We start from the raw sequence: 26878 nt of genomic DNA, 5'->3' as shown, positions 1-26878 counted from the left end.
CACAAATTAATCTGATGGTTATGAATAAGCCTGCCTAATTCATGGCTGTGAAAATGGCAACAACAAAATGGCAATGAGCTGTTTCCAGAGTAATATGCAATTTACTGTGAAATTCAAAATTGAAGGTTTGTGATTAGCGATTTAAAGTTTTTTATGCGTATAGCATTTAAGTGCCTCATGTTTACTGGTTAGTTTGCACTATGAGGCAGTCCTAGTGTAACCGAGCGTCTTTAACGTCTGCTGAGTTTATAAAGTAAGAAATAAACTGTATATAGACAAAATACCTGGAGCATAATACTTTACTGGCTTGTTCGTTTGAGGCGCAGCACAGACTACAGAGAGATGATCACGTGTGTAGAGAAGCACACTTTACCACTGATTATGGAATCCGCAAAAGGTACAAAATGCACTCAAATGAACATAAACACATTTGTCAAACACTGTCAGCACACTACACCACAGAAAAGTATGTTACACTAGCAATCCTACAGCAATTCAGTTAGCAATCGGTTAGTCAAATTGGATGAGAAATTTCGTATTTGAGACTGCTGAGTATAAGGTATTAAGATGGGCTGTGCTGTGTATTGCAGCTTCCATTTATTCTATCATTCAATTTATAAGTGTTATTTTGAAATATGGGACTTTTCTTAAATAATCTGTGATTTTTGAAAAACTGAGTCTGTGAAATTAAGCACATTTTCCCTTGAATTTAGTAGGGCCCTAGTCATGAAAGATCAGTATCAAGGTAGTAGGCTGCATCCTAATCCACAACATTCTGTAATCCTTTAGGGAACAGAGGACACTACCTGCTGTAGTTGTGAAAGTGAAATTTTTATACTCTTATGTCTTTGTTGTCATATACTGAGCTTTACTATGCACCCAACAGGTCTGTTGTAACGCTTGCAGAATGTAGCTTGCCATTGTATTGCATAAAAAGCAAGGAAGTCCCTGAAAAAGATCTTGTCTTCTGCTTTGTATAGTAGAGTCTTAACTTGTGTTTGTAAATTCAGCAATATATGCCGTTTACTTACACAGGTTCTCCATAGTTTCCCCGAGCCCATGTGGTTATATTTATTAAGGAAGCATGTCAGCTCTTAATGCAGTACCATCTGCGTGATAGAAGGTCAAAGGTATTCAATAATGGATTTTGGCCTTGCCCTTCATGCTTTGAGATTATCTGTCATTAAGCTATGTGAAACATCAAGAGCAGGATGGTGTCCTTAAAAATTGTCCTGTATAGATTATAGTCGTCCTTAAAACCGTCCTTTATAGATTGTAGTGTAAAGCATTTACTCAAGTTAATCCAGTATCTGATATTCTATGCTTTAACAATATTTTACAATATTCCTAAAAGCATCTTGAGATGTTGCTCAATGCTTTGTTTTTTTCTGTGCTCCAGTTGCCCCCTATAAATGCTTGGTGGTATTTAGTCAGGTGACTGTGGAAGAAAGTCCTTGTTACTCATCACACCTTGATAATCTTTAGTCTTTAAGTTATCACCTATTGGAACAATGATTGTCTTATCCGAAGGGTAGGAATGCCGGAAGGGATTCCTAATAACTGTAGCAATTACGACCTCTACTGGCTGGTAGATGGCACCTGCACAATGAGACGGGGGATAATGGACATCGGTGCGTGACTTCTTGTGGGATACAGATCTCTATATGAACATGCCTAGTGCAGGTGAAAAGAAGCGGCTGGCTACTGCAAATTTACCAGAGGGGGCAAAAGGGGTCAGGAGTGGAGGTCAGCAGCAGTAGAGGAAGTACATTGTGATCAGGTAATTGGATATGAATGGATTAGGAAAAAAGTGGAAAAAATGCATACAAAAGAAAGCCCAACTCAAGGTTAAAGGTTATTTTAAAAAGCATCAATGAAACTGTATAATTTCTATTAAAATTGTTATATTTAATAAAGCATGAAACTGAATAGTACATGGTAATAGAACATTAATAATCAGTTGTTTCTGTACATGGAAGGTAAATAAATAAACTGTGTACCTATAGTTTGGCGGAGCTCCTCACACAGGCTTATGTGAGGGAACTGGAGCATCTGTTTCCACTTCTTGCTCTTGCCTTTTCGGTTTCCACCCCCTCCTGCAAAGGAGAAGAGCAAAGATCAAATTAGCTGCAGGAACTATATAGGCTGTAAAAGGTTATTAGATTAGAAATTGAAATCACATTTCAAAGAAATTAAAGGGGGGGTTCACAGACGAGGCTCGTATGAATGAGCTTTAGTGTATGTGCACTTCCAGTTATTGTATATTACTGTAAGGAGAAAGAAACAGACCATTGCACTGTGGTCCATCGTGAGCTTTAGAGCGAAGACTTGGCCAGCAGGTGTAAAAGGACTGAAATTTATGTGGGTGGGACGGTGTAACCTGGCATAAATAAACCTCCAATTTTTAAACCATTGGCATTTAGTTATACACATTTAGTCTTGACACTTCTGGTGAAAATTGGTTTAAAAAAAAAAGGTAATAAAATATGTATTTGTAGATTTTATTATAATATTTTTCCCTTTTTCGGCTGCACTGGTGTTTAAGGGTCGCCACAGCGGATCTAGTACGCATACCAGACATACACAGTTTATTCGTTAGATGCCTTTTCTGACTCAACCCTTTATATGCTTTATACCCTCCCTTTATATGTATGTTCTCCTTTTTCAGGCTGCTACCCAGGGTCCTTGCACAGTGTTTGAAGACCCCACCCTCTTATTGGTCCGATCTTTTCCCACCCAGCAGACTGATGGCCAATTTTGTCTGCTGTCAATTGTTCCCTGACTGGTAGCAGAGCTGAGATTCAAACTTGGGTGCTGAGTTCAAAATCCCAGCACTAGTGCACTAGTTGAATATCCTGCTGCATCACTTGGGTGCCCTTAACCCTCCTATTTTTATCTGGGCTAGGAATCAGCACTAAGAGCGCACTGCCAAGTGCACCTCTCAATGGCTAGGCTGATCAGCCACCCCACCTCGGATATTATCCAATCATGTCCGCTCCAACAGCACCTCTAAGATTCGAACCCCTGATCCCCAGATCTCATTGGTTGCTGGCTACCTCACTTTTATCAAATCACACCTTTACTGACCTCACTTTGCTGAAACAGAAAAGTACCAGCCCCAAACTGTTGTCACAAAGTCGTAAGCATGAAAACTGATTAATATAATTGATTTTATACACCAGAAATATGGTCATAGAGAAAATAATCTAATCCTTATTGTTGGGTAAATGAGCTGTAAAGTTCAGAGGCATTCAAGACCGCATTAAAAGCAGAAATGCTTCTGTAATTAAATATGACCACATGGGCTCTTGGATACAAGGAAACCTTGTGAGTAAACAAAAACTTAAAAAATATTATTTTCTTGGTTTTTAGGCTTTCTTGTTATAGAAAGTAGTGTACTTAACCTTTAATGGTCTTACCAAGAAAATAATGTTTAAAAATTATTTCTTTGCATTTCTTAGTTTCTTGGGACTACACCAACAACATACAATTAATATTTTTAACAGTATTTTTTAAAACCAAACAGTTAAACTTCTACCAAACAATTGAGATGATCACTGATGCAACTTCATGGATGAATTTTCAGCTGCTAGCTTCAAGTTGACATATACTGTATGTAAGAAAGGCTGTTTTCTTAAAACCACAGTGTCATCTACCAATATTATTGAGTTTAACACATCAACCAATGAGTAGATATGGCCCAAACAATAACAAAGATTATTTATGTTTTTAGACATTTTAGACATTTAGAAACGTAAGCTCAACCAAATGGTTGAGAAAACCATTTAATGTGAGAAACAAATATACAGAGAAAATTACACTGTTGTAAAATAATGACATTAGGACAGATGGAAGGCTTTGTCAGATGGTTATGGTTATGACTGTTGGTCATGGTCATATTGTGGTGTTAATGGCAGCACCATTTGACTGTCAAATATTGACGCCGTCCTTGTACTATCTGCCAGACTTAAACATTCATCCGCTGATAAACTCAGATAAAATCATAATCATGTTGTGATGAAATTCTATCTCGTGCATTAAAACTGAATCCTGTAATGTTGGGTATAGACACAACAATGTGTTAAGTACATCTGGCTGATAATCTGCCATTTGGAGCAATTTAGACTTTCACATCAGCCTGAGGAAAGCTGCCTCAATGATTCAACTGTTGTTGGCACTGAATGCAAATAAATTATTTATGTATTTTTGGAAGCATGAACACAAGGCAGTAAAGTTATAGATGGATATTTGTTCTATGACGACATCCTGCAGCCTAAGAGCCTAACACTATGCTATTGTACTGCTCAGTATTCTTGTAAAACTATTTTTATTAAAAAGCACTTAATAACTATTATAAAAAATTAACTGCAGTAAATACAAAGTACAAACCCGAACTGGAAAATGCAAATCAATAAAAATGTAGTGTTTCCAACATTTACATTTAGATAGTTTGATATTTCATATTTTGTCTGCTCAACTTCATTACATGTGTTAATATATTTAATGTTTATAACTATTATCTGTGTAGTATGTGGATTGAGAAATGACATTTGATAGATGCTGAGAACATCAATGTAAACACAGCTCCACAAAACTGCTGCACCAACTGAACACACTGACACATTTTAGGCATTACTATTAAAATACGCATATATCTAAAAAAAAATACATCACAATTTACATTTCTGGCATTTAGCAGACTCTTTTATCCAAAGCGACTTACATTACTGTAACAGTATACTGTCTAAGCAATTGAGGGTTGCTCAAGGGCCCAACAGTGACAACCTGGCAGTGGTGGGGCTTAAACCAGCAACCTTTTAATTACTAGTCCAGTACCTTAACCACTAGGCTACAACTTACACGGTCAATTTACACTGCAATGTCAGTTCCTTGGACTTCATGGCTTGGTTTGTATCCCGTCCTTGGATCTTCACAATCAAATTGTAGCAAGGCACAGATTAGAGCAAGGATATTAAACAATATGTAAGGATTTAAGTGCACCCAACAGTCAATAGCCATAATCAATAAATCAATAAGTAAAGGTTTGTACACCCAGTGTACTAAATGAGCATTTTAGCTGAAGGTATTTTAATTGGTTTGTTCTTCAGTGAAGCAATACGGAGAACTGTACGATATGTACGATTGCAATGTGGCAGTGACTCAGTGTACTCAGCGTCTGATCTCTTGTACATCCAGAGTCACTGTAGCCTGAACAAATGTCCTAACACTATTACACACGGAGAGATATAGTCAGCATTTAAAGACAAAAAAACTACAATATGTTATAGGGTGTAAATAATGTGTTATGCACCAAACAAATTTCCCACATAGAGTTCCATCACATGACAAGTGTGAATCCTTTAAAACTGTCCTGAAATCGAAGGCTTTTAACATTTACAGTTGTAGCATTCAGAAGACGCTTTTATCCAAAGCGACTTACAATTATCACTAAATATAGTGTAAGCAATTGAGGGTTTGCTCAGGGGCCCAACATTGGCAACTTGATGATGGTGGGGGCAAATCATTTCTTGATTTGGTCTGATCATTATCTAGATTCTAATAATGAACACACTAAAAGCTATATAATTCAGTAACACAAGGACAATGATGATTTTTTTTTTAATTACAAATCACATAATCAGCATAATTTGAGAAGTTTGAAAAGTTGAATCTTCAAAAAAGTACATCAGTTTTAGAATGTCTTAAAATTCGGCACTAGTGAAAAGCAAGAAAGCACTGACCGTGTCCTTCCTTTACACAAATGGTCAGATTTCCTTGAGTCTTTTCTATAAGGTCAGTTGTAGCCTAGTGGTGAAGGTACTGAACTAGTAATTGAAAGGTCACTGGTTCAAGGCCCACTGCTGCCAGGTTACCACTGTGGGGCCCTTGTAAATGTAAAATTGCGGCTGTTTGAGTTGGTCATCTTCTAGAACTTCATCAGTGGTCACAGGACGCTGCCCACGGGGCACTGTTGGCTGGATATATTTGGTTGCTGGACTATTCTCAGCAGTGACAGTGAGGTGTCTAAAAACTCTATTGGCATTGCTGTGTCGTATCCACTCATACCAGCACAACACACACTGACACATCATCACCATGTCAGTGTAGTGGTCCTGTGGGGGTCCTAACCATTAAAGAACAGCATGAAAGGGGGCTAACAAAGCATGCAGAGAAACAGATGGACTACAGTCAGTAATTGTAGAACTACAAAGTGCTCCTATATGGTAAGTGGAGCTGATAAAATGGACAGTGAGTGTAGAAACAAGGAGGTGGTTTTAATGTTATGGCTAATCAGTGTATAACTACATTCAACTATTTATTCACCTTATGCTGATAAATTGATTTATGAACATTTAACACCGCTTAAAAATCAAGAAAACAAGCTAAATAGAAGCTTTTGTAAGAGTGGTTTCAGTTTGTGTGTATGTGGGTATGTAGTAAACTCGGCAAGTATTCAGACCCCTTAACTTTTTACACACTTTGTGCGGTGGATGTGATTGTCATTTTACCCATCAATCGACACCAAAGTGAAAACACATCAAAAGCAAAACTGAAATCTTTTATTCATAAACTGTGATGAGGTACATCCCGTTTCCTTTAATCATCTCTGAGAACTTGATTGGAATCCACCTTCTGCAGTTTAAACTGACTATAAGCATAGACTGGAATGGCACAAACCTGCATCTGTGAGGTCAATTTACATTTAAATTTTCGGCATTTAGCAGACGCTTTTATCCAAAGCGACTTACAGTACTGTAATAGTATACTGTCTAAGCAAATGAGGGTTAAGGGCCTTGCTTAAGGGCCCAACAGTGACAACCTGGCACTGGTGGAGCTTGAACCAGCAACCTCTAAATTACTAGTCCTGTACTTTAACCACTAGGTTACAACTGCAATGTTCATGGCTTGGATTTTTCCTGTCCTTGGATATTTGAAATTAAATTGTTGCAAGGCACAGATTATAGCAAGAATATAAAACAATATCTAAGGGTTTAATGCACCCATGGCTACATTGGGCATAATCAATTTGCAATGGAAGAATCCTGGAACAACCCTGAACTTACTAAGCCAAATTGGACATCCAAGTAAAAGGGCATCGGTAATGGAGATAGTAAAGAACCAAACGGTCATTCTACAAGAGTTCCACATGTCATGTAGAGAAATAGAAGAAGCTGTTGGACAGATAACATCACCAAACATGCACTACACATCACCTGGCTAATATTATCCCTGTAGTGAAACATGATGGTGGTATCACCATGCTATGGTGGTACTTCTTAACTTGAGGGACAGTTAGACTGGTTAAAAAATATTAATAGACAGAAGAATGAAGCCAAATAAAGGAACGTCCTTAAAGAAAACCCTCTATAAAAAAAGGCAGGCTCAGACTGGGGCATGTTGTGTAGTTTGGTGCATATTTTATTGAAACTTAATTAATAAATAGAGTCAGGTTTGTTTATAATAACGTGTAGTGAATCTGAATATGCGTATTCAGCAAACTCTGGTTCTACACCACGCATGCTATTAACAGGGAAGTGGTCAAATGTAAAAAGAAGTAAATTCCAACTTGTCAATTGGATCTGCTTGCACAGTTTAGATCACAGTAAGTTTTTTGTATATCTTAACATGATATTAGGCTACTGTTTGCAAAATAAATAAGGGCTGAGAGGTGCATGGGTGTCTTGGCCGACCGGGTGCCTACACAGATATGATTGGCTATGTCTAAGGTAAGGGCGGTCACAGTGCACAGTGTTTTCCAGTAAAACTCCATTCGCAACCCTATCCAGAATTAGTTGATGTTTGGTTTGGTTTGGTATTTAAGCAAATAAGTCCTGCAAGCAATAACAAAATGTTATTATTGTGTTATGTGAGGATCTTCAATGTTCCTGTTAAGTGTTTAGTAGGTGTTTGATGAGTCACAGCACGCACATGATCCGAAATGTTTTGGTAAAAATAATGCAGGCCAAGCTTCAACATGATGTGATGATAATACGCAATAGGTCATGAAATCTCAATCAGTATGACAGTTGAAAGCAGAACCATTTCTACATTAATTCCTTATAAATGGGATTACATTTTTATCCAGGTCATAAAAACTATCAAACCCATTTATTCTAAACTAATAACACACAAACAATTGTACTTTTTATGTCTACTGAAAACATTCACAGCCAAGGCAAAAATTGTATGTTAAGCTAAAGACTTTTCTGAAGGTCTGGACTTGGAGTGGGTTATAAAGGTGCCTCTAAAAGATCAACAAAAAATCCAGAGTATGTGGAAAAGTCAGGTAGTTTAGCAGTCTAACGTGCTTATCCATCATAGATTCTCAGGTGTTCTGCTTGCCCGGTTGGGAGCTGAACAGACACTAGTGGTCGTTTCTAAGGCAAGAAAGGTCGGATCTTGCTGCTGCTGCAACGGCGACTTCCACTGCCCAAGCAATTCAAAGGGCAGAAGTAAGGCCCTACCTAATTCATGGCTGCAAAAATCGCGCTATGAACGTATAATATGCAATTTGCTGTGAAAATCAAAATTTAAGGTTTGTGTTTAGCAATTTAACATTTCTCATTTAAGTAACATTCAAGTATCTCACACTTACTGGTTAACTGGCTCTATGAGGCAGTCCTAGCAATCCTACGGCAATTCAGTTAGCAATCGGTTAGTCAAAATGTTCAACTCTGTGGATGCAGATGGGGGCGTGTCAAAATACGTCAGTGGATGTTCTACGTTTACATTCAACCATTAAGGTAGGCTGTGCTGTGTATTGTAGCTTTTATTCTATCATTTAATTTATGAGTGTTATTTAATGACTGCCATGAAATGTGGCACTTTTCTTTTAAATTTGTGAAATCTGTGAGGATCTATGACATTAAGCACAATTTCCCGTGAATTTAGTAGGGCCCAAGGGATAAGTGTTTCTCAGGTATGTGTTTAGGCCCTCTGTAAGAATCAGCGATGTAGGAGATGTATGCTAGCCAGTAGCCTTGGCCAGCAAGGGTGTCATGCAAGCAGCAGTGGTCAACTGCTTTTTTGTGTAAACCAAGCCTAAAATTTCAGAGGAGTTTAGAGGAACTAGACAGGTATGAAACTGAAGCAGACTACACGCTTTACTTAGCAGTAAACGCCCTGCAAAGATCACACCTAAAGGAGATAGAAAAGAACTCAGGGATAACAGCATAGACCTGCAGAGATCTCTAAAACTTCCACAAGTCTCTTTTCACTACAAGAAAAACACATGGTCAGGGTTGCAGCCTGCCCAAATCCACTGGGAAATATTGGGTACAGGGGAGGAATACCATGAAAAAAGCGGCTATCGCAAGGATTCGGCCATCTCCCCCCAAAACAAGATAAAGAAAATCAGGTAAATAATTCTCATGCTTTAAGTCAAGTCAAATTTATTTGTATATTACTTTTTACAATGGACATTGTCTCAAAGGAACTACAGAATGCAGAACCAACAGACCAAAAACCAGTGTTGAGCAAGCCGAGGACGACAGTGGCAAGGAAAAACTCCCTTTGCTATTTGTTTGCTCCACAAGTAAGTAGTATATGTTGAACAAGAATTAGAAGAAGTAGAATAAGTCAAGCAGTGTGCAACAAACAAGTCATGGACTGTAAACTAGCCTTAAAGCTGACTTAAACCAGTTATTTAATACAGGGGCTCACATACCTGGTCTTACCAAGCCTGGACTGTGGATGATTTAGCATTGTGTTTAATTAAGCCATGAAAAGTATCAATATGGTAGTAATTTAGAACTTGGATGCTGAACACATTTTATTCACAATTCCAAATGTAATTCTAAATCATTTACAAACTATTTTTAACTGTAGCGTTTGGTTCGTTTCATTAAGCCCTTATTCTGTACAAAGGTGAGTAAAAGCAATGTAATGATCTCAAAACAACCACAAACAAATTCAATATTTGTTAGCGAATGCAAGCTTGGCGAAGCGTGAGACAAAGAGAATCATATGGTCTCTAGTGTTTGCAATGCAAAAATTATGGTCAGCATCAGAGACACATTGTCATCATTAACAAGGGAGTGTGAAAAGCAAAAGTAGGGTCATGCAAATAATATTGCCCTTATTTCTATGTCATATACACTATATGGCCTAAAAAAAGGTGGGCACCTGACCATGAGCTTGTTGGACATCCCATTTCGAACTGTGGACATTAATAAAGTTGGCCTGCTTACTTTCACATGTATAACAGCCTTTACTCTCTTGAAAAGGCTTTTTACAAGAACTTTTAAGTCAAGAGAGCATTTATGAAGTCAGGCAGTGATGTTGGACGAGAAGGCCTGGCTTCCAATGGGCATTCCAATTTATTTAAATGATGCTTAGTGAGGCTGAGGTCAGGGCATTGGAGCTTATCCACACCAAATCATGTGTTCAGGTGTTTTTGGTTAGTACACAAATTTTCACATTCACATTCACAAAACTCTATAAACTTACTAAAAAAAAAACCGCTAATAGTCTTATATTCTTATTTTATATATATATATATATATATATATATATATATATATACAGGGGTTGGACAAAATAACTGAAACACCTGGTTTTAGACCACAATAATTTATTAGTATGGTGTAGGGCCTCCTTTTGCGGCCAATACAGCGTCAATTCGTCTTGGAAATGACATATACAAGTCCTGCACAGTGGTCAGAGGGATTTTAAGCCATTCTTCTTGCAGGATAGTGGCCAGGTCACTACGTGATGCTGGTGGAGGAAAACGTTTCCTGACTCGCTTCTCCAAAACACCCCAAAGTGGCTCAATAATATTTAGATCTGGTGACTGTGCAGGCCATGGGAGATGTTCAACTTCACTTTCATGTTCATCAAACCAATCTTTCACCAGTCTTGCTGTGTGTATTGGTGCATTGTCATCCTGATACACGGCACCGCCATTGGATGCACATGGTCCTCCAGAATGGTTCGGTAGTCCTTGGCAGTGACGCGCCCATCTAGCACAAGTATTGGGCCAAGGGAATGCCATGATATGGCAGCCCAAACCATCACTGATCCACCCCCATGCTTCACTTTGGGCATGCAACAGTCTGGGTGGTACGCTTCTTTGGGGCTTCTCCACACCGTAACTCTCCCGGATGTGGGGAAAACAGTAAAGGTGGACTCATCAGAGAACAATACATGTTTCACATTGTCCACAGCCCAAGATTTGCGCTCCTTGCACCATTGAAACCGACGTTTGGCATTGGCACGAGTGACCAAAGGTTTGGCTATAGCAGCCCGGCCGTGTATATTGACCCTGTGGAGCTCCCGACGGACAGTTCTGGTGGAAACAGGAGAGTTGAGGTGCACATTTAATTCTGCCGTGATTTGGGCAGCCGTGGTTTTATGTTTTTTGGATACAATCCGGGTTAGCACCCGAACATCTCTTTCAGACAGCTTCCTCTTGCGTCCACAGTTAATCCTGTTGGATGTGGTTTGTCCTTCTTGGTGGTATGCTGACATTACCCTGGATACCGTGGCTCTTGATACATCACAAAGACTTGCTGTCTTGGTCACAGATGCGCCAGCAAGACGTGCACCAACAATTGGTCCTCTTTTGAACTCTGGTATGTCACCCATAATGTTGTGTGCATTGCAATATTTTGAGCAAAACTGTGCTCTTACCCTGCTAATTGAACCTTCACACTCTGCTCTTACTGGTGCAATGTGCAATTAATGAAGATTGGCCACCAGACTGGTCCAATTTAGCCATGAAACCTCCCACACTAAAATGACAGGTGTTTCAGTTATTTTGTCCAACCCCTGTATATATATATATATATATATATATATATATATATATATATATATATATATATATATATATATATATATATATGTATGTATATTTTAGATTTTTATATCTTACTTGTATTACTGTAATACCTTTTTTTATTCTCTCCTGTACTACATTGTAATGTTGTTGTGTGATGTTTGTGATAATTGTAAATTGCTGCTGCAACACCGCAATTTCCCTTCGAGGATCGATAAAGTAATCAATCAGCGGGATATTCCGCTAGCACACCAGCGCCAAGATTCTGAACTCCTCGGTTCTAAACTCGGCATTGCCACCGGTCGGCTGGGCATCACCTAGCGGGCATAATTGACAGTGCCTGCAGGGAGGGATGACCGGGATATGTGGGTTGGGTCTTCAAAACGTTGTGTAAGGACCCTGATTGGCGGATAGAGGCGCCTGTGAAAAGTGCATGGGCGGAAAAGGGTTCCGTTAAGGGCTGCGCGCGGGTCGGAGGAGGCGTGAGCAGCAATATACCCTCCTCAACTGCAAAAAAATCGGGGATCCCCAGCAGTGGAAGACAAATTGACTACACTGAATTGGGAGAAAAATGCATAAAATATATATAAAAAAAATCCCTGTTTTTGTTGTACTGTATATGCATTTGAATTATTGGATAAAAATACTGACTTCTTGTTGAATATGGCACAAAAAGAGCAAATAAACACAAATAAATGCAGAAAGTGGTCTTAAGGCATCTGTCTAGCTCACAATGACCCTTTAACTGTGCAACAGGTTACATTCCTCTAATATTTTAGACTGAAATTGAATTATTAAACCAGTGTTTTAAAGAAGTGTGCTAATAATTCTGAAAATATTGCATTGTACATTGGGAATATGCCCACAGGTCCTTTCTCCTCATCGTCCTCCCCCGTACTGGTCTGAAAGGTCGGTGCACTAGTGCCTGTTTGGTTTAGGATGTACCCTATGCTCTCTGTACCTTAGTATAAGAGGATGTGATGCAAGCAAATGAAACAGGAACACACAGATACACAGACACACACGCACACACACCACTCTCCAGGCTAAAAGCAGGAAGCGATAATGAACTTCTGCTTGTACCTACAGAGTTGAAGTAAAATTTTCATACATTTGTCAGTAATTTTAAAACCTTCTGCAGTTGTTCTTTCTATGAGTAAATGATTAGTTCAAAAACAGAGTTGTTTTACAAGTTCATTGAGGTTTCCTGAAAGTAAACTAGGCTACAAATATAAATACAGAAACTTAGATTATCAATGTGGTCATTTAGAAAGTACTACAATGTCACTAAACTTCGTGGCATGGCCTCCTAATTCAGTGAAGAGTCAAGCAAGCTGCTGTATTTATATCAGTCTCCAATGTTTTAGAAAACTGACAGCATGTATTAAAAATACACATTTACATTTTCTGCATTAAACAGACGCTTTTATCCAAAGCGACTTACAGTACTGTGACAGTACACTGTCTAAGCAATTGAGGGTTAAGGGCCTTGCTTAAGGCCCAACAGTGGCAACCTGGAAGTGGTGGGGTGGGGCTTGAACCAGTGACCTTTCGAATACTAGTCCAGTATCTTAACCACTAGGCTTTTATAGAAGATTTGGAAGTGATTTTTGACGAAGACATATGTATTTCAACCGAGGCCATAGCCATGATTCGAACATTTGGGTGTGGGGGGTACATTTGGTCCCTCCTCCACATCAAAAACTGATAGGAACACTGATGGATCCTAACACAAAGCTCAATTTTACATCAGTATACGTCATATGGCTATATACATCATATGGTTGTTACTAAAAAAAGATAAAAGTCACTGTAAATGTTATGTGTATTTGTACACTAGTTAAGGCTGTGTACTGCTAGTGCTTTTAAAGAAACTGTCCTTAATACAATTTCTGAGTAAAATGCCAAAGAAAACTGGGCCAATCGTGTCACCATGTCTGTATCCAGCAGGGAAAGGACTTAACTGTCTTTCTAGACTATCTTTTCACTGTTATATTATACACCTCCTAGTTCTTTTACTACAATAGTTTTTGGAAGCCTATTTCTTTTATGACATCACTGTTCTAATATTCATAGGCTTTTCTCTTATATATGTTAATAGCTTAAGCTCTGACATTACACATTTGATACATATGCATTATATACATATCACACATTATGTATGTATGGATGGATGGATGGATGGATGGATGGACGGATAGATAGATAGAGTAAAATTTGATATAGTAATAAATGAAATTGTAACACCGAACAGGACTGAGTTGCTTATTATGAACCTGACAGCCACAATATGTTTATAGGTTAAGCTCTGACATTACACATTTGATACATATGCATTATATACATATCACACATTATGTATGTATGTATAGATAGATAGATGGATAAATTAAAATCGAAAATAAATAAATGAAATTGATACATATACAATATATATATTAAAATTTGAGATAGAAATAAATGAAATAGTAACACTGAACAGGACTGAGTTGCTTATTATGAACCTGACAGCCACAATATCCACTAATCACCGCGTCTATAATAATACTGGTACAAATAGCTAATTATTTGATTCGTGATTGCTACCAGCTGCGAATGAAAAATCCTGTTTTTTTTTTTATGATCTATATTATATTAAACAGAACAGTAATTACAGCTCCAGCAGGGCCTTCATGGTGCCATCATTGTTTATCCTGCTTTTAATGACACTTGGCTGCGCTGATTTCTCTGACAGCCAGACGCATACTACTGTACTAAAGAGTACGCAACGGTTATACGTGTCGTTCTAATTCGACATACTGCTTAGTATACAAGTGTGCAGTGTGCAAGCCCGGACCTAACCACTCATCTTTCCTACTCAATTTCCAAGGTTAGTACAAGCAAGCGTGTTGCTGTTTAGCAGTATATACATACAAAACATCATCTTCGTGCTAGTAAGCTGTCACCTAAATTCAGAAATAATGTATATCCATAAATTCGTATGTTTTTACAGCTGGGTTTTCACGGGAAACCCCTTCCTCTTACGATCCGAGCGTCCAGCGGACTGGTAAAAGTGTGCAAATGGCCGTAACGGCAGCAGCGCTCCTACCTTCCCTCGCCTTCAGCAGGACGGTATTGGCAACGATGTTTTCCAGCTCCATTGTGTCTCTGTAATCCTGGCTTGCAGCAGGGCACCGCAGGCCCAACCTCGTCGCCGGGTTGGCACTGAGCGTTTGTGTGTGTATCTGTGTGTTTGTGTGTGTGAGTGTGTGTGTGTGTGTGTGTGTGTGTGTGTGTGTGTGTGTCCTCCCCCACTCCCCCCCACGGCGGAATAGTCTAACCCTGAGTGACTCTCCCGCCCCGAAGCTTCAGTCAAGGCTGTTCGATTCCAACGATGAAGAGTCGACTCCGTTTTTGATGCCAGATGTTGAAGATCGCTTGAGTCAATTCAAAGAATCGACTACACACAATCAAACACAAACAAACGTGCGCTTATAATAGTAAAATCCTATATAAGTTCACATTTATTCACATGTATTCATACTCACAGAAATACATTTGAAGTAAAATGTTAGTGTAATACATATGTCAAACACAATGTTTATATAGATGACTAAAAAGTGCGTTTTCTAATGTATGCGAGAGTAAATCATTTTTTTTTAGTTTATCTGAATGGCTGAGATGAGTTTGCTTGGTATTTTTGCTCTCAAATCAAATATTTGAAATAAAAAAATCAAATATTTGAGTTAATATTGTTAGAGAGGTGTTATATAGAAATGATTCCTTCATTTCTAACCAAACTACGATGATTAAATATATACATTATACCTGTATATTATAATTTTCCCAAAGATCAGCTAGTATTATTCTATAAAAGTATACATTTTGGGGTTTTTTTATGTATACGTTAAAACTATTTAGTAAAAGAAATGTAATGTTACGTACATGCAATTAATAATTGAAAGACTGAAAGACTTTTTTTTAACAGCAATTAAATTGAGTTCAGTTCAGTTTTGAAATCGAATCCTGAGCTTTGGTGTCGACTTTTAATTACCAATGCTTACAATCACAGAATCGACTCTTTTAAAGGGTCGACTCCTCGCTATGGCTTCTGTTTTAAAAAATTATTTTCAATCAGTGTTTGTCAATAAAATATACCTACAGTAAAACAATTGTGATATAATAATATAATCGTCTCTGAACGATTCCGTCCAGGTTTGTTCGGGACATCAGAATTGTTTCGGACAGCATTCGATTCATATTTTCTCATTTCGTTTGTACATCACTATAAGATTTGGATTCAGTCTTATTGTATTACACACTAATAAATGCTGTAGGAAAAAAGACAGCACTGTTGACAGCTGTTAGTAACTGTAAGCAGTATTGGTTTTGTTTTATTAACACGTTTAAGCATAGAGAACAGATGTTTTCAGCCGCTGTGTTTATTTGCACAACAGCGTCACCCGGTGGTACAGAACAGACATTAGCTGTATTAGCTGACATTAGGTACAGATAGGGTCAAAAATACACACACACACACACACACACACACACACACACACACACACAAACAAGAAACATATATTCCAAGCTTAAACACTGTCAACTCAAAATGTGTCAACTCTATAGTATACTTCTATAGCTTTTATGATTTTAAATGAATCCTGTTACATGTTCAATGTTTCAAGTTTCAAAGTTTTCTTTTGTCACACACACACACACACACACACACACACACACACACACACACACACATATATATATATATAGTTACATATAGTTATATTTTATTACAGAATTATTTTAGCTCTTGTATGTGTTTGTAAGAAAACAGAGCAGTGAATGTTTGTGATTTTTATTAAAAAGGTAAAGATGGTAGATAACTAGTTTAATTTTGTATACAAATATGTAATTATCATAATTGCAATTTGTTTGACTCGTAAAAATAAATGTAAATAAATTATTCCTGATGTTTATATTTGTAAGTTGTAGAAACCTTTAAGAATTAAATTAGAAAATGGTTTTCTAAATTTCGGAAAGGTTTTCTAAATTGCCTAAAATGTCCACAATTTGGGTTTTGCTCACATGTTGTTTTTGCTTTCTACAGTCACCATATATTGTGTACAGTATATGTTTTTGTACTGCTTTTTACTGTATATCCTGCTTCCCCACACGCCATAATTGTAATGTAAAGGTTTTTATTTCTTTATTATTGTCTTATTTATTTATTTATTTTTATTTAAAGAAACAGTATACAGTAAACATAACAGTACACTTATTATATATGAACATATTACCAAAATATGCTTTAACAATAATACAATAATAACCAGTATATGTTCAACAACAATAAAAAATACAAATATCAAAGAAAAAACTAAACCAGAGGAATTACAAATCATTTACGGAATCTTGTTCCAATAGCATAACATATAAAATAAAAGAGATAATAAAATAAAATCTTCCTTAGGAATACGTTATCTTTAAATAAATTTAAAGTGCTAATGTCTTGTTCAAAGAGGGGCTCAATGAATTTACTGTTTGTAAATATGTATTCAAATCTGAATTTATAAAAGAAATAAAAGATGGCACTTTTGATCATTTTTGGTTTTATGAATATAATACTTATCTAGTAATATAATTAGGTTAATTATATAAGATTCCATTGGCTAAAAGACAGGGTTATCAAATATATACAAAGTAAGGGTGTTATTTTGTTTGTTGTGGCCTGAATTGTGTCGGTAGAAGGCGCTGCATTTACAAACCAAACAGCTTTTGCTTCCATTTGAACTCAAGAAGTAAACATGCGCATTTCAAATCACTACACAGTAAACATATAGAGCACTTGGTAGGACGTTGAAGCCATTATACCATACCCTTACTAGTGCACCTAAATAGGGACTGAGTGGCTATTTGGATCACAGTCTCAGACAAGCAGTGCTAAGGTATTTTCTCTAGCTTGGGTTTCCAAGTGTTACACGTGTGCTCCTGCTTGGTTGGAATTGTTGCTGTTTTAAAGGTAGTTTCGCAGCAATGGGTAAAAAAGCGCGCAAACGGAACAACTTTAATTACAATGAAGACAGAAAGAAGCTGAAGAGGAAGATGATGAAGAAGGAAAGACCGAGGATCGAATGGTAAGATCAGAGTTATGCGTGCGAAAGAGGCTAAGCTAACTAGCCAGCGCGTTTATTGCTATATTAAATCGCCAGAATCTGTTAGCGCGTTTTGTTTGGGAGAAAAGAACCAGTTGTAAAATATATTTTTGAGTGCCCATGGCTGTGTTAAACTTGATGGAGTCACCTATGATCTAGCACTCCACAGAACACGTTTCTACTGCTTCAATCACGCTTCTCTATCTGGCTGTCTGGACAGGTCTGGGTTTAGCGAATGCAACGTTTGGTGGAGGATGGATAATGCTATGGGTTTGTTTTCAGGGGTTGGTCTAGGCCCCTTAGTTCCAGTTAAAGGAAATTAGGGTGGCCACTAACGACTATTGTTCTATCGATTAATCTATAGACTATTTTGTCTCCAAAAAATTAATTCAGAATCTCATTTAAGCTTCTTTTATTATAAAAACAAACTGTATGGCATAATAATATGGCACAAAACTAATTTTAAACAGGGTTTATGTCCATATTATCAAATTCTTCATATTAAACAAAGTGCAACATGTGTTTATGGCATTCCATGCACAAAACAAAGTGCTTAAACTTATAGCAGAAATAAAATAGAGGTGAACACGTCTCATTAAGTCCAACGTACAGTAACGACAGAATGAGCCCAGATTCTAACCTACACATTCACTTTACATTGTAAGCGATGTAAACAAAGTGGTAAGTGTTTCAAATGAAAAGCTTTTTGAGCTTTGAGCGCCGTGGCAACAGCAAAAATCGCGATAACACACGACCTCGAGTGTTCTATTGCTTTTATACAACAGTTTTTACAAAATAAAGAAAGAAAATAAATCAAAGAAGCCCTGAATTTCATAATAAATATGCTTTAATATTGACAATACCTTCCGCCAAAAAGTAGTTCCACAACGAATATAAAGTTTAACACTACAAAGCAGACATCCCAAGTTGCTAAAATAATTTCAGGGAGGTAAGAACAACAAGAAGAAAAAGTCAAGAACCTCCTAAAAAAGAAAAGAAAAAAAAAAAAAAGAAAAAACATCTTGCACACACCAAAGGATATGGGCGATAACAGAACTCTTAGGAGCCGCTAACTGGGCTATCCGCTTGTTAAGTCGTGACGTGTCGACCTTATGAAACGTCACATCCGGGTCCAAGTTGGCTGAGACCCCTCGTATTTTCAATATACCACAGTGCTGTGTCCGAGTCGGAAAAAAACTACCCAACTGTCTTTCTACCGCTTTTCTTGCAATTAGATATCATGAAGTCATATTTTTGTTCATAATTTAATGTAAACTGTCAAATTGTATATTCATTACACGTGTTTCAAGCTGTTTTTAATTTACATGTAATATGTTCATATAATTTACATGTGATATCCTGGATTTTTGATTTTTATAAGCTATAAGCTATACTGATTAAAAGTAAAACCAAAGAGTCAGAAATGTCAGTTTTCATGTAATGAATTAAAAATATGACCGCTTACCTCTTGATGAGGTGACATGAAATTAAATAATGACATGAACTAGTGTACTGCACATCTTGTCTATATATATATATATATATATATATATATATATATATATATATATAAAAAAGACCTTTTCTCGTCCAGATCGCTATTGAGAAGGACTAGAAGTTTATGACTCGTGTTTGTAAACCCAATTTCCAATGACGGCGACACAGAGTTCCATAAGTTTTCCACAAACATTATTTATTTTAACTTTCTTCTTAAATTGGCTTATCCATTAATCCAAGTTTCTTATAAAAACAAAATAAAAACTCAATATGTTCGCAATTGGCGTATAACAAACAAAACTACGGTAAAAAATCTATTGCTCCGCGTCCTCTTTCTTTCCGTATATTTTATATATATTTTCCGTATATAAAGCCAATACAATTCTGCCCTCTTAAGGGCTAACCAAATAGGACTAATGAATAACAGCATACATTGATTACCAGGAAAAATTATCAATAGTTAAAATACCAAGTCTCCACTTCAAATAAGTATTATTTAACCAAACAGGAAATATTTATGGCAATAAACATAGAAAATTACAATTAGTGCAATATTGCTTTTACAATATATATAAAAAGGTTCAGAGGTTCAGCCTTATCTTATCTTATCTTATCATATCATAGTTGTTTGCGTTTGGACCCGGAAATGGTCCGAACGTCACGTGTGACGTCAGACTTAACAAGCCCATAGACCACTGAAGTCGTGCGTCATTCTGTAGTCCTCGTTATGCCCATATTTGGAGACCCGGGTCTAACTCAGATTTCCTATTCAAAAAATCGACTCTAACGCATCCTGTGCTAAATAAACATGTTCAGAACCCTATACGTTTTGTTCTGTGTACATTTTTCTTCTGTACATCACTGGATCCCCTGAATTACGAGGTTGTTAAAGGGTTGTAATACTAATAATGCTACACGTAAGCTAATGCTACTGCGCATTAATTAGACGTCACTGAACTACACCAATCGAATTGACTGAAAGAGCGGCCCGCGTTTGTTGAGTACAACCAAAAGCATAACACCCGACCATCCTCGCTTTCTACTTTAATGTAGCTAGCTACTAAAAATATCAACCAAAACTTGTGAATATCACGGCACTGTTACACTGGTGAATCGTGCTGCTTCGTGCGGTTATTTAAGAGGCTTATAAAAGAAAAAGAAAAGAAAACAGTCTAGTGACGTCCATTCAGTGCGCAGTAGCATTAGCTCACATTTAGCAATATTCATATTTTGACTCTTTAACGACTTAATAATTCAGAGGATCCAGTGATAATAGACAGAAGAATCTCCATAAAACAAAACGTAACAGCTTTGGAACATTTTTTATGACTACAGGATGCGAGAGAGGCAATTTTCTAAATCTCCATTCATATTTCCCATTCAAAATTTCTCTTAGACCCGGGTTACCAAATATGGGCATAACAACATGGCGTGGCCTACAAAATGACGACACGACTTCAGTGATCTATTAAGCTAACTGTTTGCGTTACAAACACATTAATGTTCCCTACATAGTGCAGTCGATTGTGTATCGGATAACGCATTCATGTTCACTACACAGTGCACTAGACAATATATTAGACAATTGATTTATGTTCCCTACACAGTGCGCTAGATTGTATATCAGATAACGCATTCATGTTCACTACATAGTTCACTAGACAATATATTAGACAATTGATTTATGTTCCCTACACAGTGCGCTAGATTGTATATCGGATAACGGATTTAAAACGCGACCGGGAATAATGTCTGTGTCGCCTGCGTGCGCGTTTGTGTGCATGAAGCTTGTCGTTACTGGCAACGCGTCAGCGGAGTAACACAGTTGTGGTGTGAAAAGACCGTGCCGTTATCACGAATATCAGCACGGTTAGAACGCTTCTCAACCAATCAGATTGTAAGGTCGGAACTAACTGTTGTATAATAAGAAATACGGTATTTCAAGATCTCAGGGGTTAAGTAGCTTAATGAAACAATATAGAAGTAAAAATGTTGCTGCATCTCATGCGCCCTAACTGAACTCGCTAAGAAGTATGGTATTCCAAGATCTCTGTGATTAAGAAGCGTAATGAAACAATATTGACGCGCTAGTGCTGCTGTGGTACCATCAAAGCTTTGCACAGTGTACAAACCACCTTTTTGTTTTGTGCCAGTTTTAAGTATTCCCAAACCTTTGGTGATTTGGGTCTTGGAAAACTTTTAGCTTTTCTTTGAAAGCTCTCTACAATCGGACTCTGACTGCTGCAGACGGCATTTATAAGACTGCGCTTAATGCCGCCAACCAGTGACTGGACCAAATACGACTTGGGTCATGCACGCAGCAAGTAGTGCTGAAGGAAATCATATGAACGGTTATATGAATGGAAACGTTGTAGAAATTAAAAATTATCATTTATAAACATAGTTTCAAAAACGATGCACCAACTTAAAATATTGACGTCGATGCATTTTTAGAGTTTTTAGCGTCGACATCATCGACTAGGTTGACCAATCGTGGCAGCCCTAAAGAAAATCTTAATGCTTTGGCACACCAAGACATTTTGGACAATTGTATGCTTCCAGCTTTGTGGGAACCGTTTGGGGCATGACCGTGTCCAGGTGTGTAAAGCAAGGTCAATGAAGGCATTGTTGTGTCTGTTTGGTGTGGAGGAACATGGCTGGCCTGCACAGAGCCCTGACCTCAACCTTGTTTAACACACGTGCCCTCTCGTCCAACATCAGTGACTGACCTCACAGTTGCCTTTTTGGATGAATGGGCAAAAATGAACACGGATACACTCCAGAATTTTGTACAAAAACTTCCCAGAAGTGTGGAGGACGTTGTAGTTGCAAGGACAGGACCACATTCTTAATGATGTCTATGGGTTTGAAATACTCATCATAAAAGTTCCTATAGGTGTAATGTGTAGATGTCTCAATACTTATGTCCATATAGTGTATGTTGGATTTGATCTTTTTGTATTTTTTGTTTCTTTCAGTGCTCAGATTCGGAAAGCATGGGATGCTCACAAATCAGCCAAGCAGAACATGCTAGACATGGGTTTGACGTTTGGAACCAAGGGATTGCTTCCTATTAACGAAAAGGCAAGATGTGTTCATCTTATATTTGACATTTTTTGGTGTATATCAATTGACATTGCTTTCTATTGTTTTACCCCCGAACTGCTTCTCTTTTCCAGACTAAGGATGAACCAATGGAACAAGTACGAAAACCTTACGTTATTAGAGGTGAGTTTTAGACCAGAAACAAATATGTGAATGTAAAGGCCAATGCAGTGCCAGCACGTAGTTGTAAACATGCACTCTTGCATCACTAGGGAGATCAAAAACATAAAAACACACTTGGGCAACAGACTTCCCAAATCATTCTGGAAGCTTTTTACAGTTTTGCATTTTGACAGGAACCTTGTCAGTCTAACTTATGTTTGAACTTCTGTACTAGCTCTGGTGTAGCAAGATTTATTCCAGATGTGGCTGTATGGCCGATTTGTTGTCTCTTGCCACAACACAACATAACCCTGCATTCACACCAGTACCGACATGATACAGCGACCGGCTGTCATTCATTTTCAATTGAAGCTAGCGATTTTTGGTGACAGAACGCAGTGCGAATGTTGGTGACATAAAGTGGGCCGAGTTGGCAACACAACAAATTTGAGCCAAGAATGCATTGTCTGTAAGAATACAGCTTGCTTTGAGTATCGAATTGTCCTGACATCATGTTGGACATAAAATGCATGAAATCTGTGTTTACATATACCAAAGATCAGAGCGGACAAGGTTTGGATAGTCTACATTTATTGAAATGTCTCTGCTATGTTCAGTAGTGAAGGGTGGCACGTTGGCTCAGTGGGTAGTACTGTCACCTCACAGCAAGAAGGTCCTGGATTTGATCCCCAGGTGGGGCGGTTCAGGTCCTTTCTGTGTAGTTTGCATGTTCTCCTTGTGTCTGTGTGGGTTTCCTCCAGGAGCTCCGGTTTCATTCCACAGTCCAAAGACATGCAAGTGAGGTGAATTGGAGATAAAAAAAAATTGTCCATGACCGTGTTTAACATTAAACTTGTGACCAGTGATGGCATAGTTACCTTGAAAAAGTAATCTGATTACTGATTACTGATTACTCCTTTAAAAAGTAACTTAGTTACTTTATGAATTACTTGATTTTAAAAGTAACTAAGTTAGATTACAAGTTACTTTATTAGTTATATAATGTGGAATATTTCAAAGATATTCCTTTGCAATACTTTATCATTTGGCTGCCAACTTGTGTGTACTGATGAGACTCAATTGAATCCCAGAACATGCCAGTGTGAATGCATGGAAAACAAATTTTAATTTTCTTTCAAGAATATGATACAGACTGACCAACACTATTACGCTAAATCAGCATTGAAAATTGACTTTACTTTTAATAGCCTTCTACAATGCTGGAGCTTCTTAAAATGGAAGATTTTCTTTTAAATAGAAGTGTTATTTACCTGCTATTAAATTGTTTTCCAACAAAATCCGCCCAATTTGGCGGATAATCGCCCAATCTGGCAACACTGGAATGCGCAGAGCCAGCTGGCGCTTTTACTCGTAGCGCGCCACGAATACTACTAAATAGTACTACTGTACTTCTGTAATGGTGTTGGTGGTTGACATTTATGTTGAGTGTGTTACTGCACTGTTTTGGTGAAGAACTACTCATCTGAGGTGCGCTGCTCCTGCGTGCAGAAATGCTTCCGCAAAAAAATTGCCGGCAAAGCGGTGGGGGGGGGGGGGGGAGCAGATGGGTGGCCGGAGATTACTTTATGGTGGCCATGGCAACCACTGGCCAACCACTGGCCACCCCCTGGCTCCGCCCCTGCCAAGAAGAAAGCAAAAATATCTTTTCACTAAGGAAAATGACAGAAATAGTAACGCACAGTAACTTGGATAAGTAACTTTAATCTGATTACTGGATTGGAAATAGTAACGCGTTAGATTACTCGTTACTGAAAAATGTGGTCAGATTAGAGTAACGCGTTACTAAGTAACGCGTTACAGACCATCAGTGCTTGTGACATGATGAATCTTGTGTAATGAGTAACTACCGTTTCTGTCATGAATGTAACCATGACATTAAAATTCTAATAAATAAATAAACAATATATAAAGTGTATTAACTGGCATTCCAAAGTTGTCTTGGTTAATGAATTGCATACAGCATAGTGGGGAAAATAAAAAAGCAACTTTTGTTAAACATTATGTTAGTATGCTTGTCTACTAAGGTCCCAAAATATTGTTACTTGGTGTTTTGCAGAAATGGAAGCAGAGGCCAGTCTCCCAGCAAAGGACAAAACAACATGCTCATCTGACTTAACTGAATATGTCCAGCATATGATTAGGGAGCACAACGAGGACTACAAGGTAAGGGACAGCGGTCTGATTAATCATTGCGCCGCCTTAGCACAGATTCCAATTATGGCAGTCATTTCTAACTGGTGGTTAATTTATTGCAGGCCATGGCCAGAGATGAGAAGAATTACTATCAAGACACACCCAAACAAATTAAGAGGAAGGTGGACTTGTACAAGCGCTGCCACCCTCAGGAGTATGCAGCGTTTGTTGCCTCGTTACAGACACAGAAGACATCTTAAATGAGACGCTGGACTCTTATGACATTTTAAGTTGAAATGAGTTGGACGGACAGTGCATCAGCCACATAACTTGTATTATTCTGCGAGTTCTTGACGTGGTAGCGGAGTGTTTATAGTACATAAAACAATGTTGTATATTTCATATATATATATATATATATATGAAGTAGCTATCCAGTTATCTATGATTTTCTGATATTTGCAGCCTTACAGTAACCAAGCTGTAGTGTACTGTAGTCTGACTGGACCAGATGTGATATCTAATGTGATTACACATCTGGGGAAAGTTGGCTGAGAGTTGTGCTGAAACTGAGTGCAACTGTGCAAAGTTTAACTTCATAACAAAAGCAAAACATATACTTAAATGAACAATGTTTAAAAGGATTTCTTGGAAATTGGTTTATTGTTTGATTCAGTTCTTTCTAAACAGTTTTAAATCCACTGAGATTTTTGTATTCTTTCTAACAGGTGACCTTACAGTGCTAATGCTACAGTCAAATTGTGCTGAAACTTAACATTTATTCCTTGGAAATGATATATTTTGTTCTTTGTACTCCACACACAACTTCACATTTAATTGGCTTATCTATAAAAAAAATCTGATACACTCAGATCCACATGAGCAAAATTCAGCAAGTAATAAGACTACGCATAGTACTGAGGGTTGGTGGGGGAAGAGTATTAAATCAGCAGTCTGAACTCTCTCTTGTGTGCAAGATCTGTAGCTTCTTTTACTGTTCAAGTCAAGTGTCCGATGAATTTACATGACCCTTTTAACTGTCAGTAATGCCTTTTTAACCTATAATGATTTGTTGATTATTGGTTCACATCCCCAGGAGATCATGTCCAAAGTTTCCCCAACCAAAGACTAGATAGGTTATGTATGTTATGTCATATTAACATATGTGAATAAGATCCTAACGCATGGGAATGAGAAGTTGGGCCACTATTTACTTAGTAAGGTGTGATTTTGATCTGCTTTGTCCAAAAATGGAGAGTCATTTGGTTTGTGGTTATTTTCATCTTGGAATGAATTACAGTGGGGCCAAAAAGTATTTAGTCAGCCACTGATTGTGCAAGTTCTCCTACTTAGAAAGATGAGAGAGGTCTGTAATTTTCATCATAGCTACACTTCAACTATGAGAGACAAAATGAGAAAAAAAAATCCAGGAAATCACATTGTAGGATTTTTAAAGAATTTATTTGTAAATTATGGTGGAAAATAAGTATTTGGTCACCCACAAACAAGCAAGATTTCTGGCTCTCACAGACCTGTAACTTCTTCTTTAAGAAGCTCTTCTGTTCTCCACTCGTTACCTGTATTAATGGCACCTGTTTGACCTCGTTATCTGTATAAAAGACACCTGTCCACAGCCTCAAACAGTCAGACTCCAAACTCAACCATGGCCAAGACCAAAGAGCTGTCGAAGGACACCAGGAAGAAAATTGTAGACATGCACCAGGCTGGGAAGAGTGAATCTACAATAGGCAAGCAGGTTGGTGTGAATAAATCAACTGTGGGAGCAATTGTAAGAAAATGGAAGACATACAAGACCATTGATAATCTCCCTTGGGGTCAAAATGATCATGAGAACGGTGAGCAAAAATCCCAGAACTACACGGAGGGACCTGATGAATGACCTGCAGAGAGCTGGGACCAAAGTAACAAAGGCTACCATCAGTAACACACTACGCCGAGAGGGACTCAAATCCTGCAGTGCCAGGCGTGTCCCCCTGCTTAAGCCAGTACATGTCCAGGCCCGTCTGAAGTTTGCCAGAGAGCATATGGATGATCCAGAAGAGGATTGAGAGAATATCATGTGGTCAGATGAAACCAAAATGGAACTTTT

The 26878-nt window shown here is 37.8% G+C and overlaps 2 protein-coding genes across 3 annotated transcripts in view; one reads left to right on the top strand and one right to left on the bottom strand.

The window, feature by feature from the left end:
• The window catches only part of grk6 (G protein-coupled receptor kinase 6), a 60887-nt gene extending 45913 nt beyond the window's left edge, over positions 1 to 14974 (bottom strand). For both annotated transcript variants that reach the window (XM_063011052.1, XM_063011054.1), the window contains exons 1-2: positions 14868 to 14974; positions 2001 to 2096 (exon numbers count right to left, since the gene is read on the bottom strand). In XM_063011052.1, the coding sequence (XP_062867122.1) occupies positions 2001 to 2096; positions 14868 to 14919 (148 nt within the window). In that variant the 5' untranslated portion in view covers positions 14920 to 14974. The remainder of the gene's footprint in view (positions 1 to 2000; positions 2097 to 14867) is intronic.
• Positions 14975 to 17680: 2706 nt separating this feature from the next.
• Positions 17681 to 25732, top strand: nop16 (NOP16 nucleolar protein homolog (yeast)). The gene is made up of 5 exons (XM_063011330.1): positions 17681 to 17892; positions 22386 to 22491; positions 22587 to 22635; positions 24692 to 24798; positions 24891 to 25732. Exons 1-5 carry the CDS (start codon positions 17792 to 17794, stop codon positions 25026 to 25028), a joined length of 501 nt encoding a protein of 166 aa, XP_062867400.1. The 5' UTR covers positions 17681 to 17791; the 3' UTR covers positions 25029 to 25732.
• The last annotated feature ends 1146 nt before the right edge of the window (positions 25733 to 26878 follow it).

This window comes from Trichomycterus rosablanca, chromosome 16 (genome assembly GCF_030014385.1).
Source record: "Trichomycterus rosablanca isolate fTriRos1 chromosome 16, fTriRos1.hap1, whole genome shotgun sequence".
NCBI lineage: Eukaryota > Metazoa > Chordata > Actinopteri > Siluriformes > Trichomycteridae > Trichomycterus > Trichomycterus rosablanca.
The sequence above is the reverse complement of the archived record's forward strand: the minus strand, read 5'-3'. Positions and strand labels throughout refer to the sequence as shown.

What these genes read in the sequence shown, in the direction of transcription:
- nop16 (XM_063011330.1), top strand. Translation starts at nt 17,792, where the DNA reads ATGGGTAAAAAAGCGCGCAAACGGAACAACTTTAATTACAATGAAGAC. An exon ending in TGCTTCCTATTAACGAAAAG is followed by an intron (nt 22,492 to 22,586) that starts GCAAGATGTGTT and finishes TCTCTTTTCCAG; the next exon opens with ACTAAGGATGAACCAATGGA. An exon ending in AGCACAACGAGGACTACAAG is followed by an intron (nt 24,799 to 24,890) that starts GTAAGGGACAGC and finishes AATTTATTGCAG; the next exon opens with GCCATGGCCAGAGATGAGAA.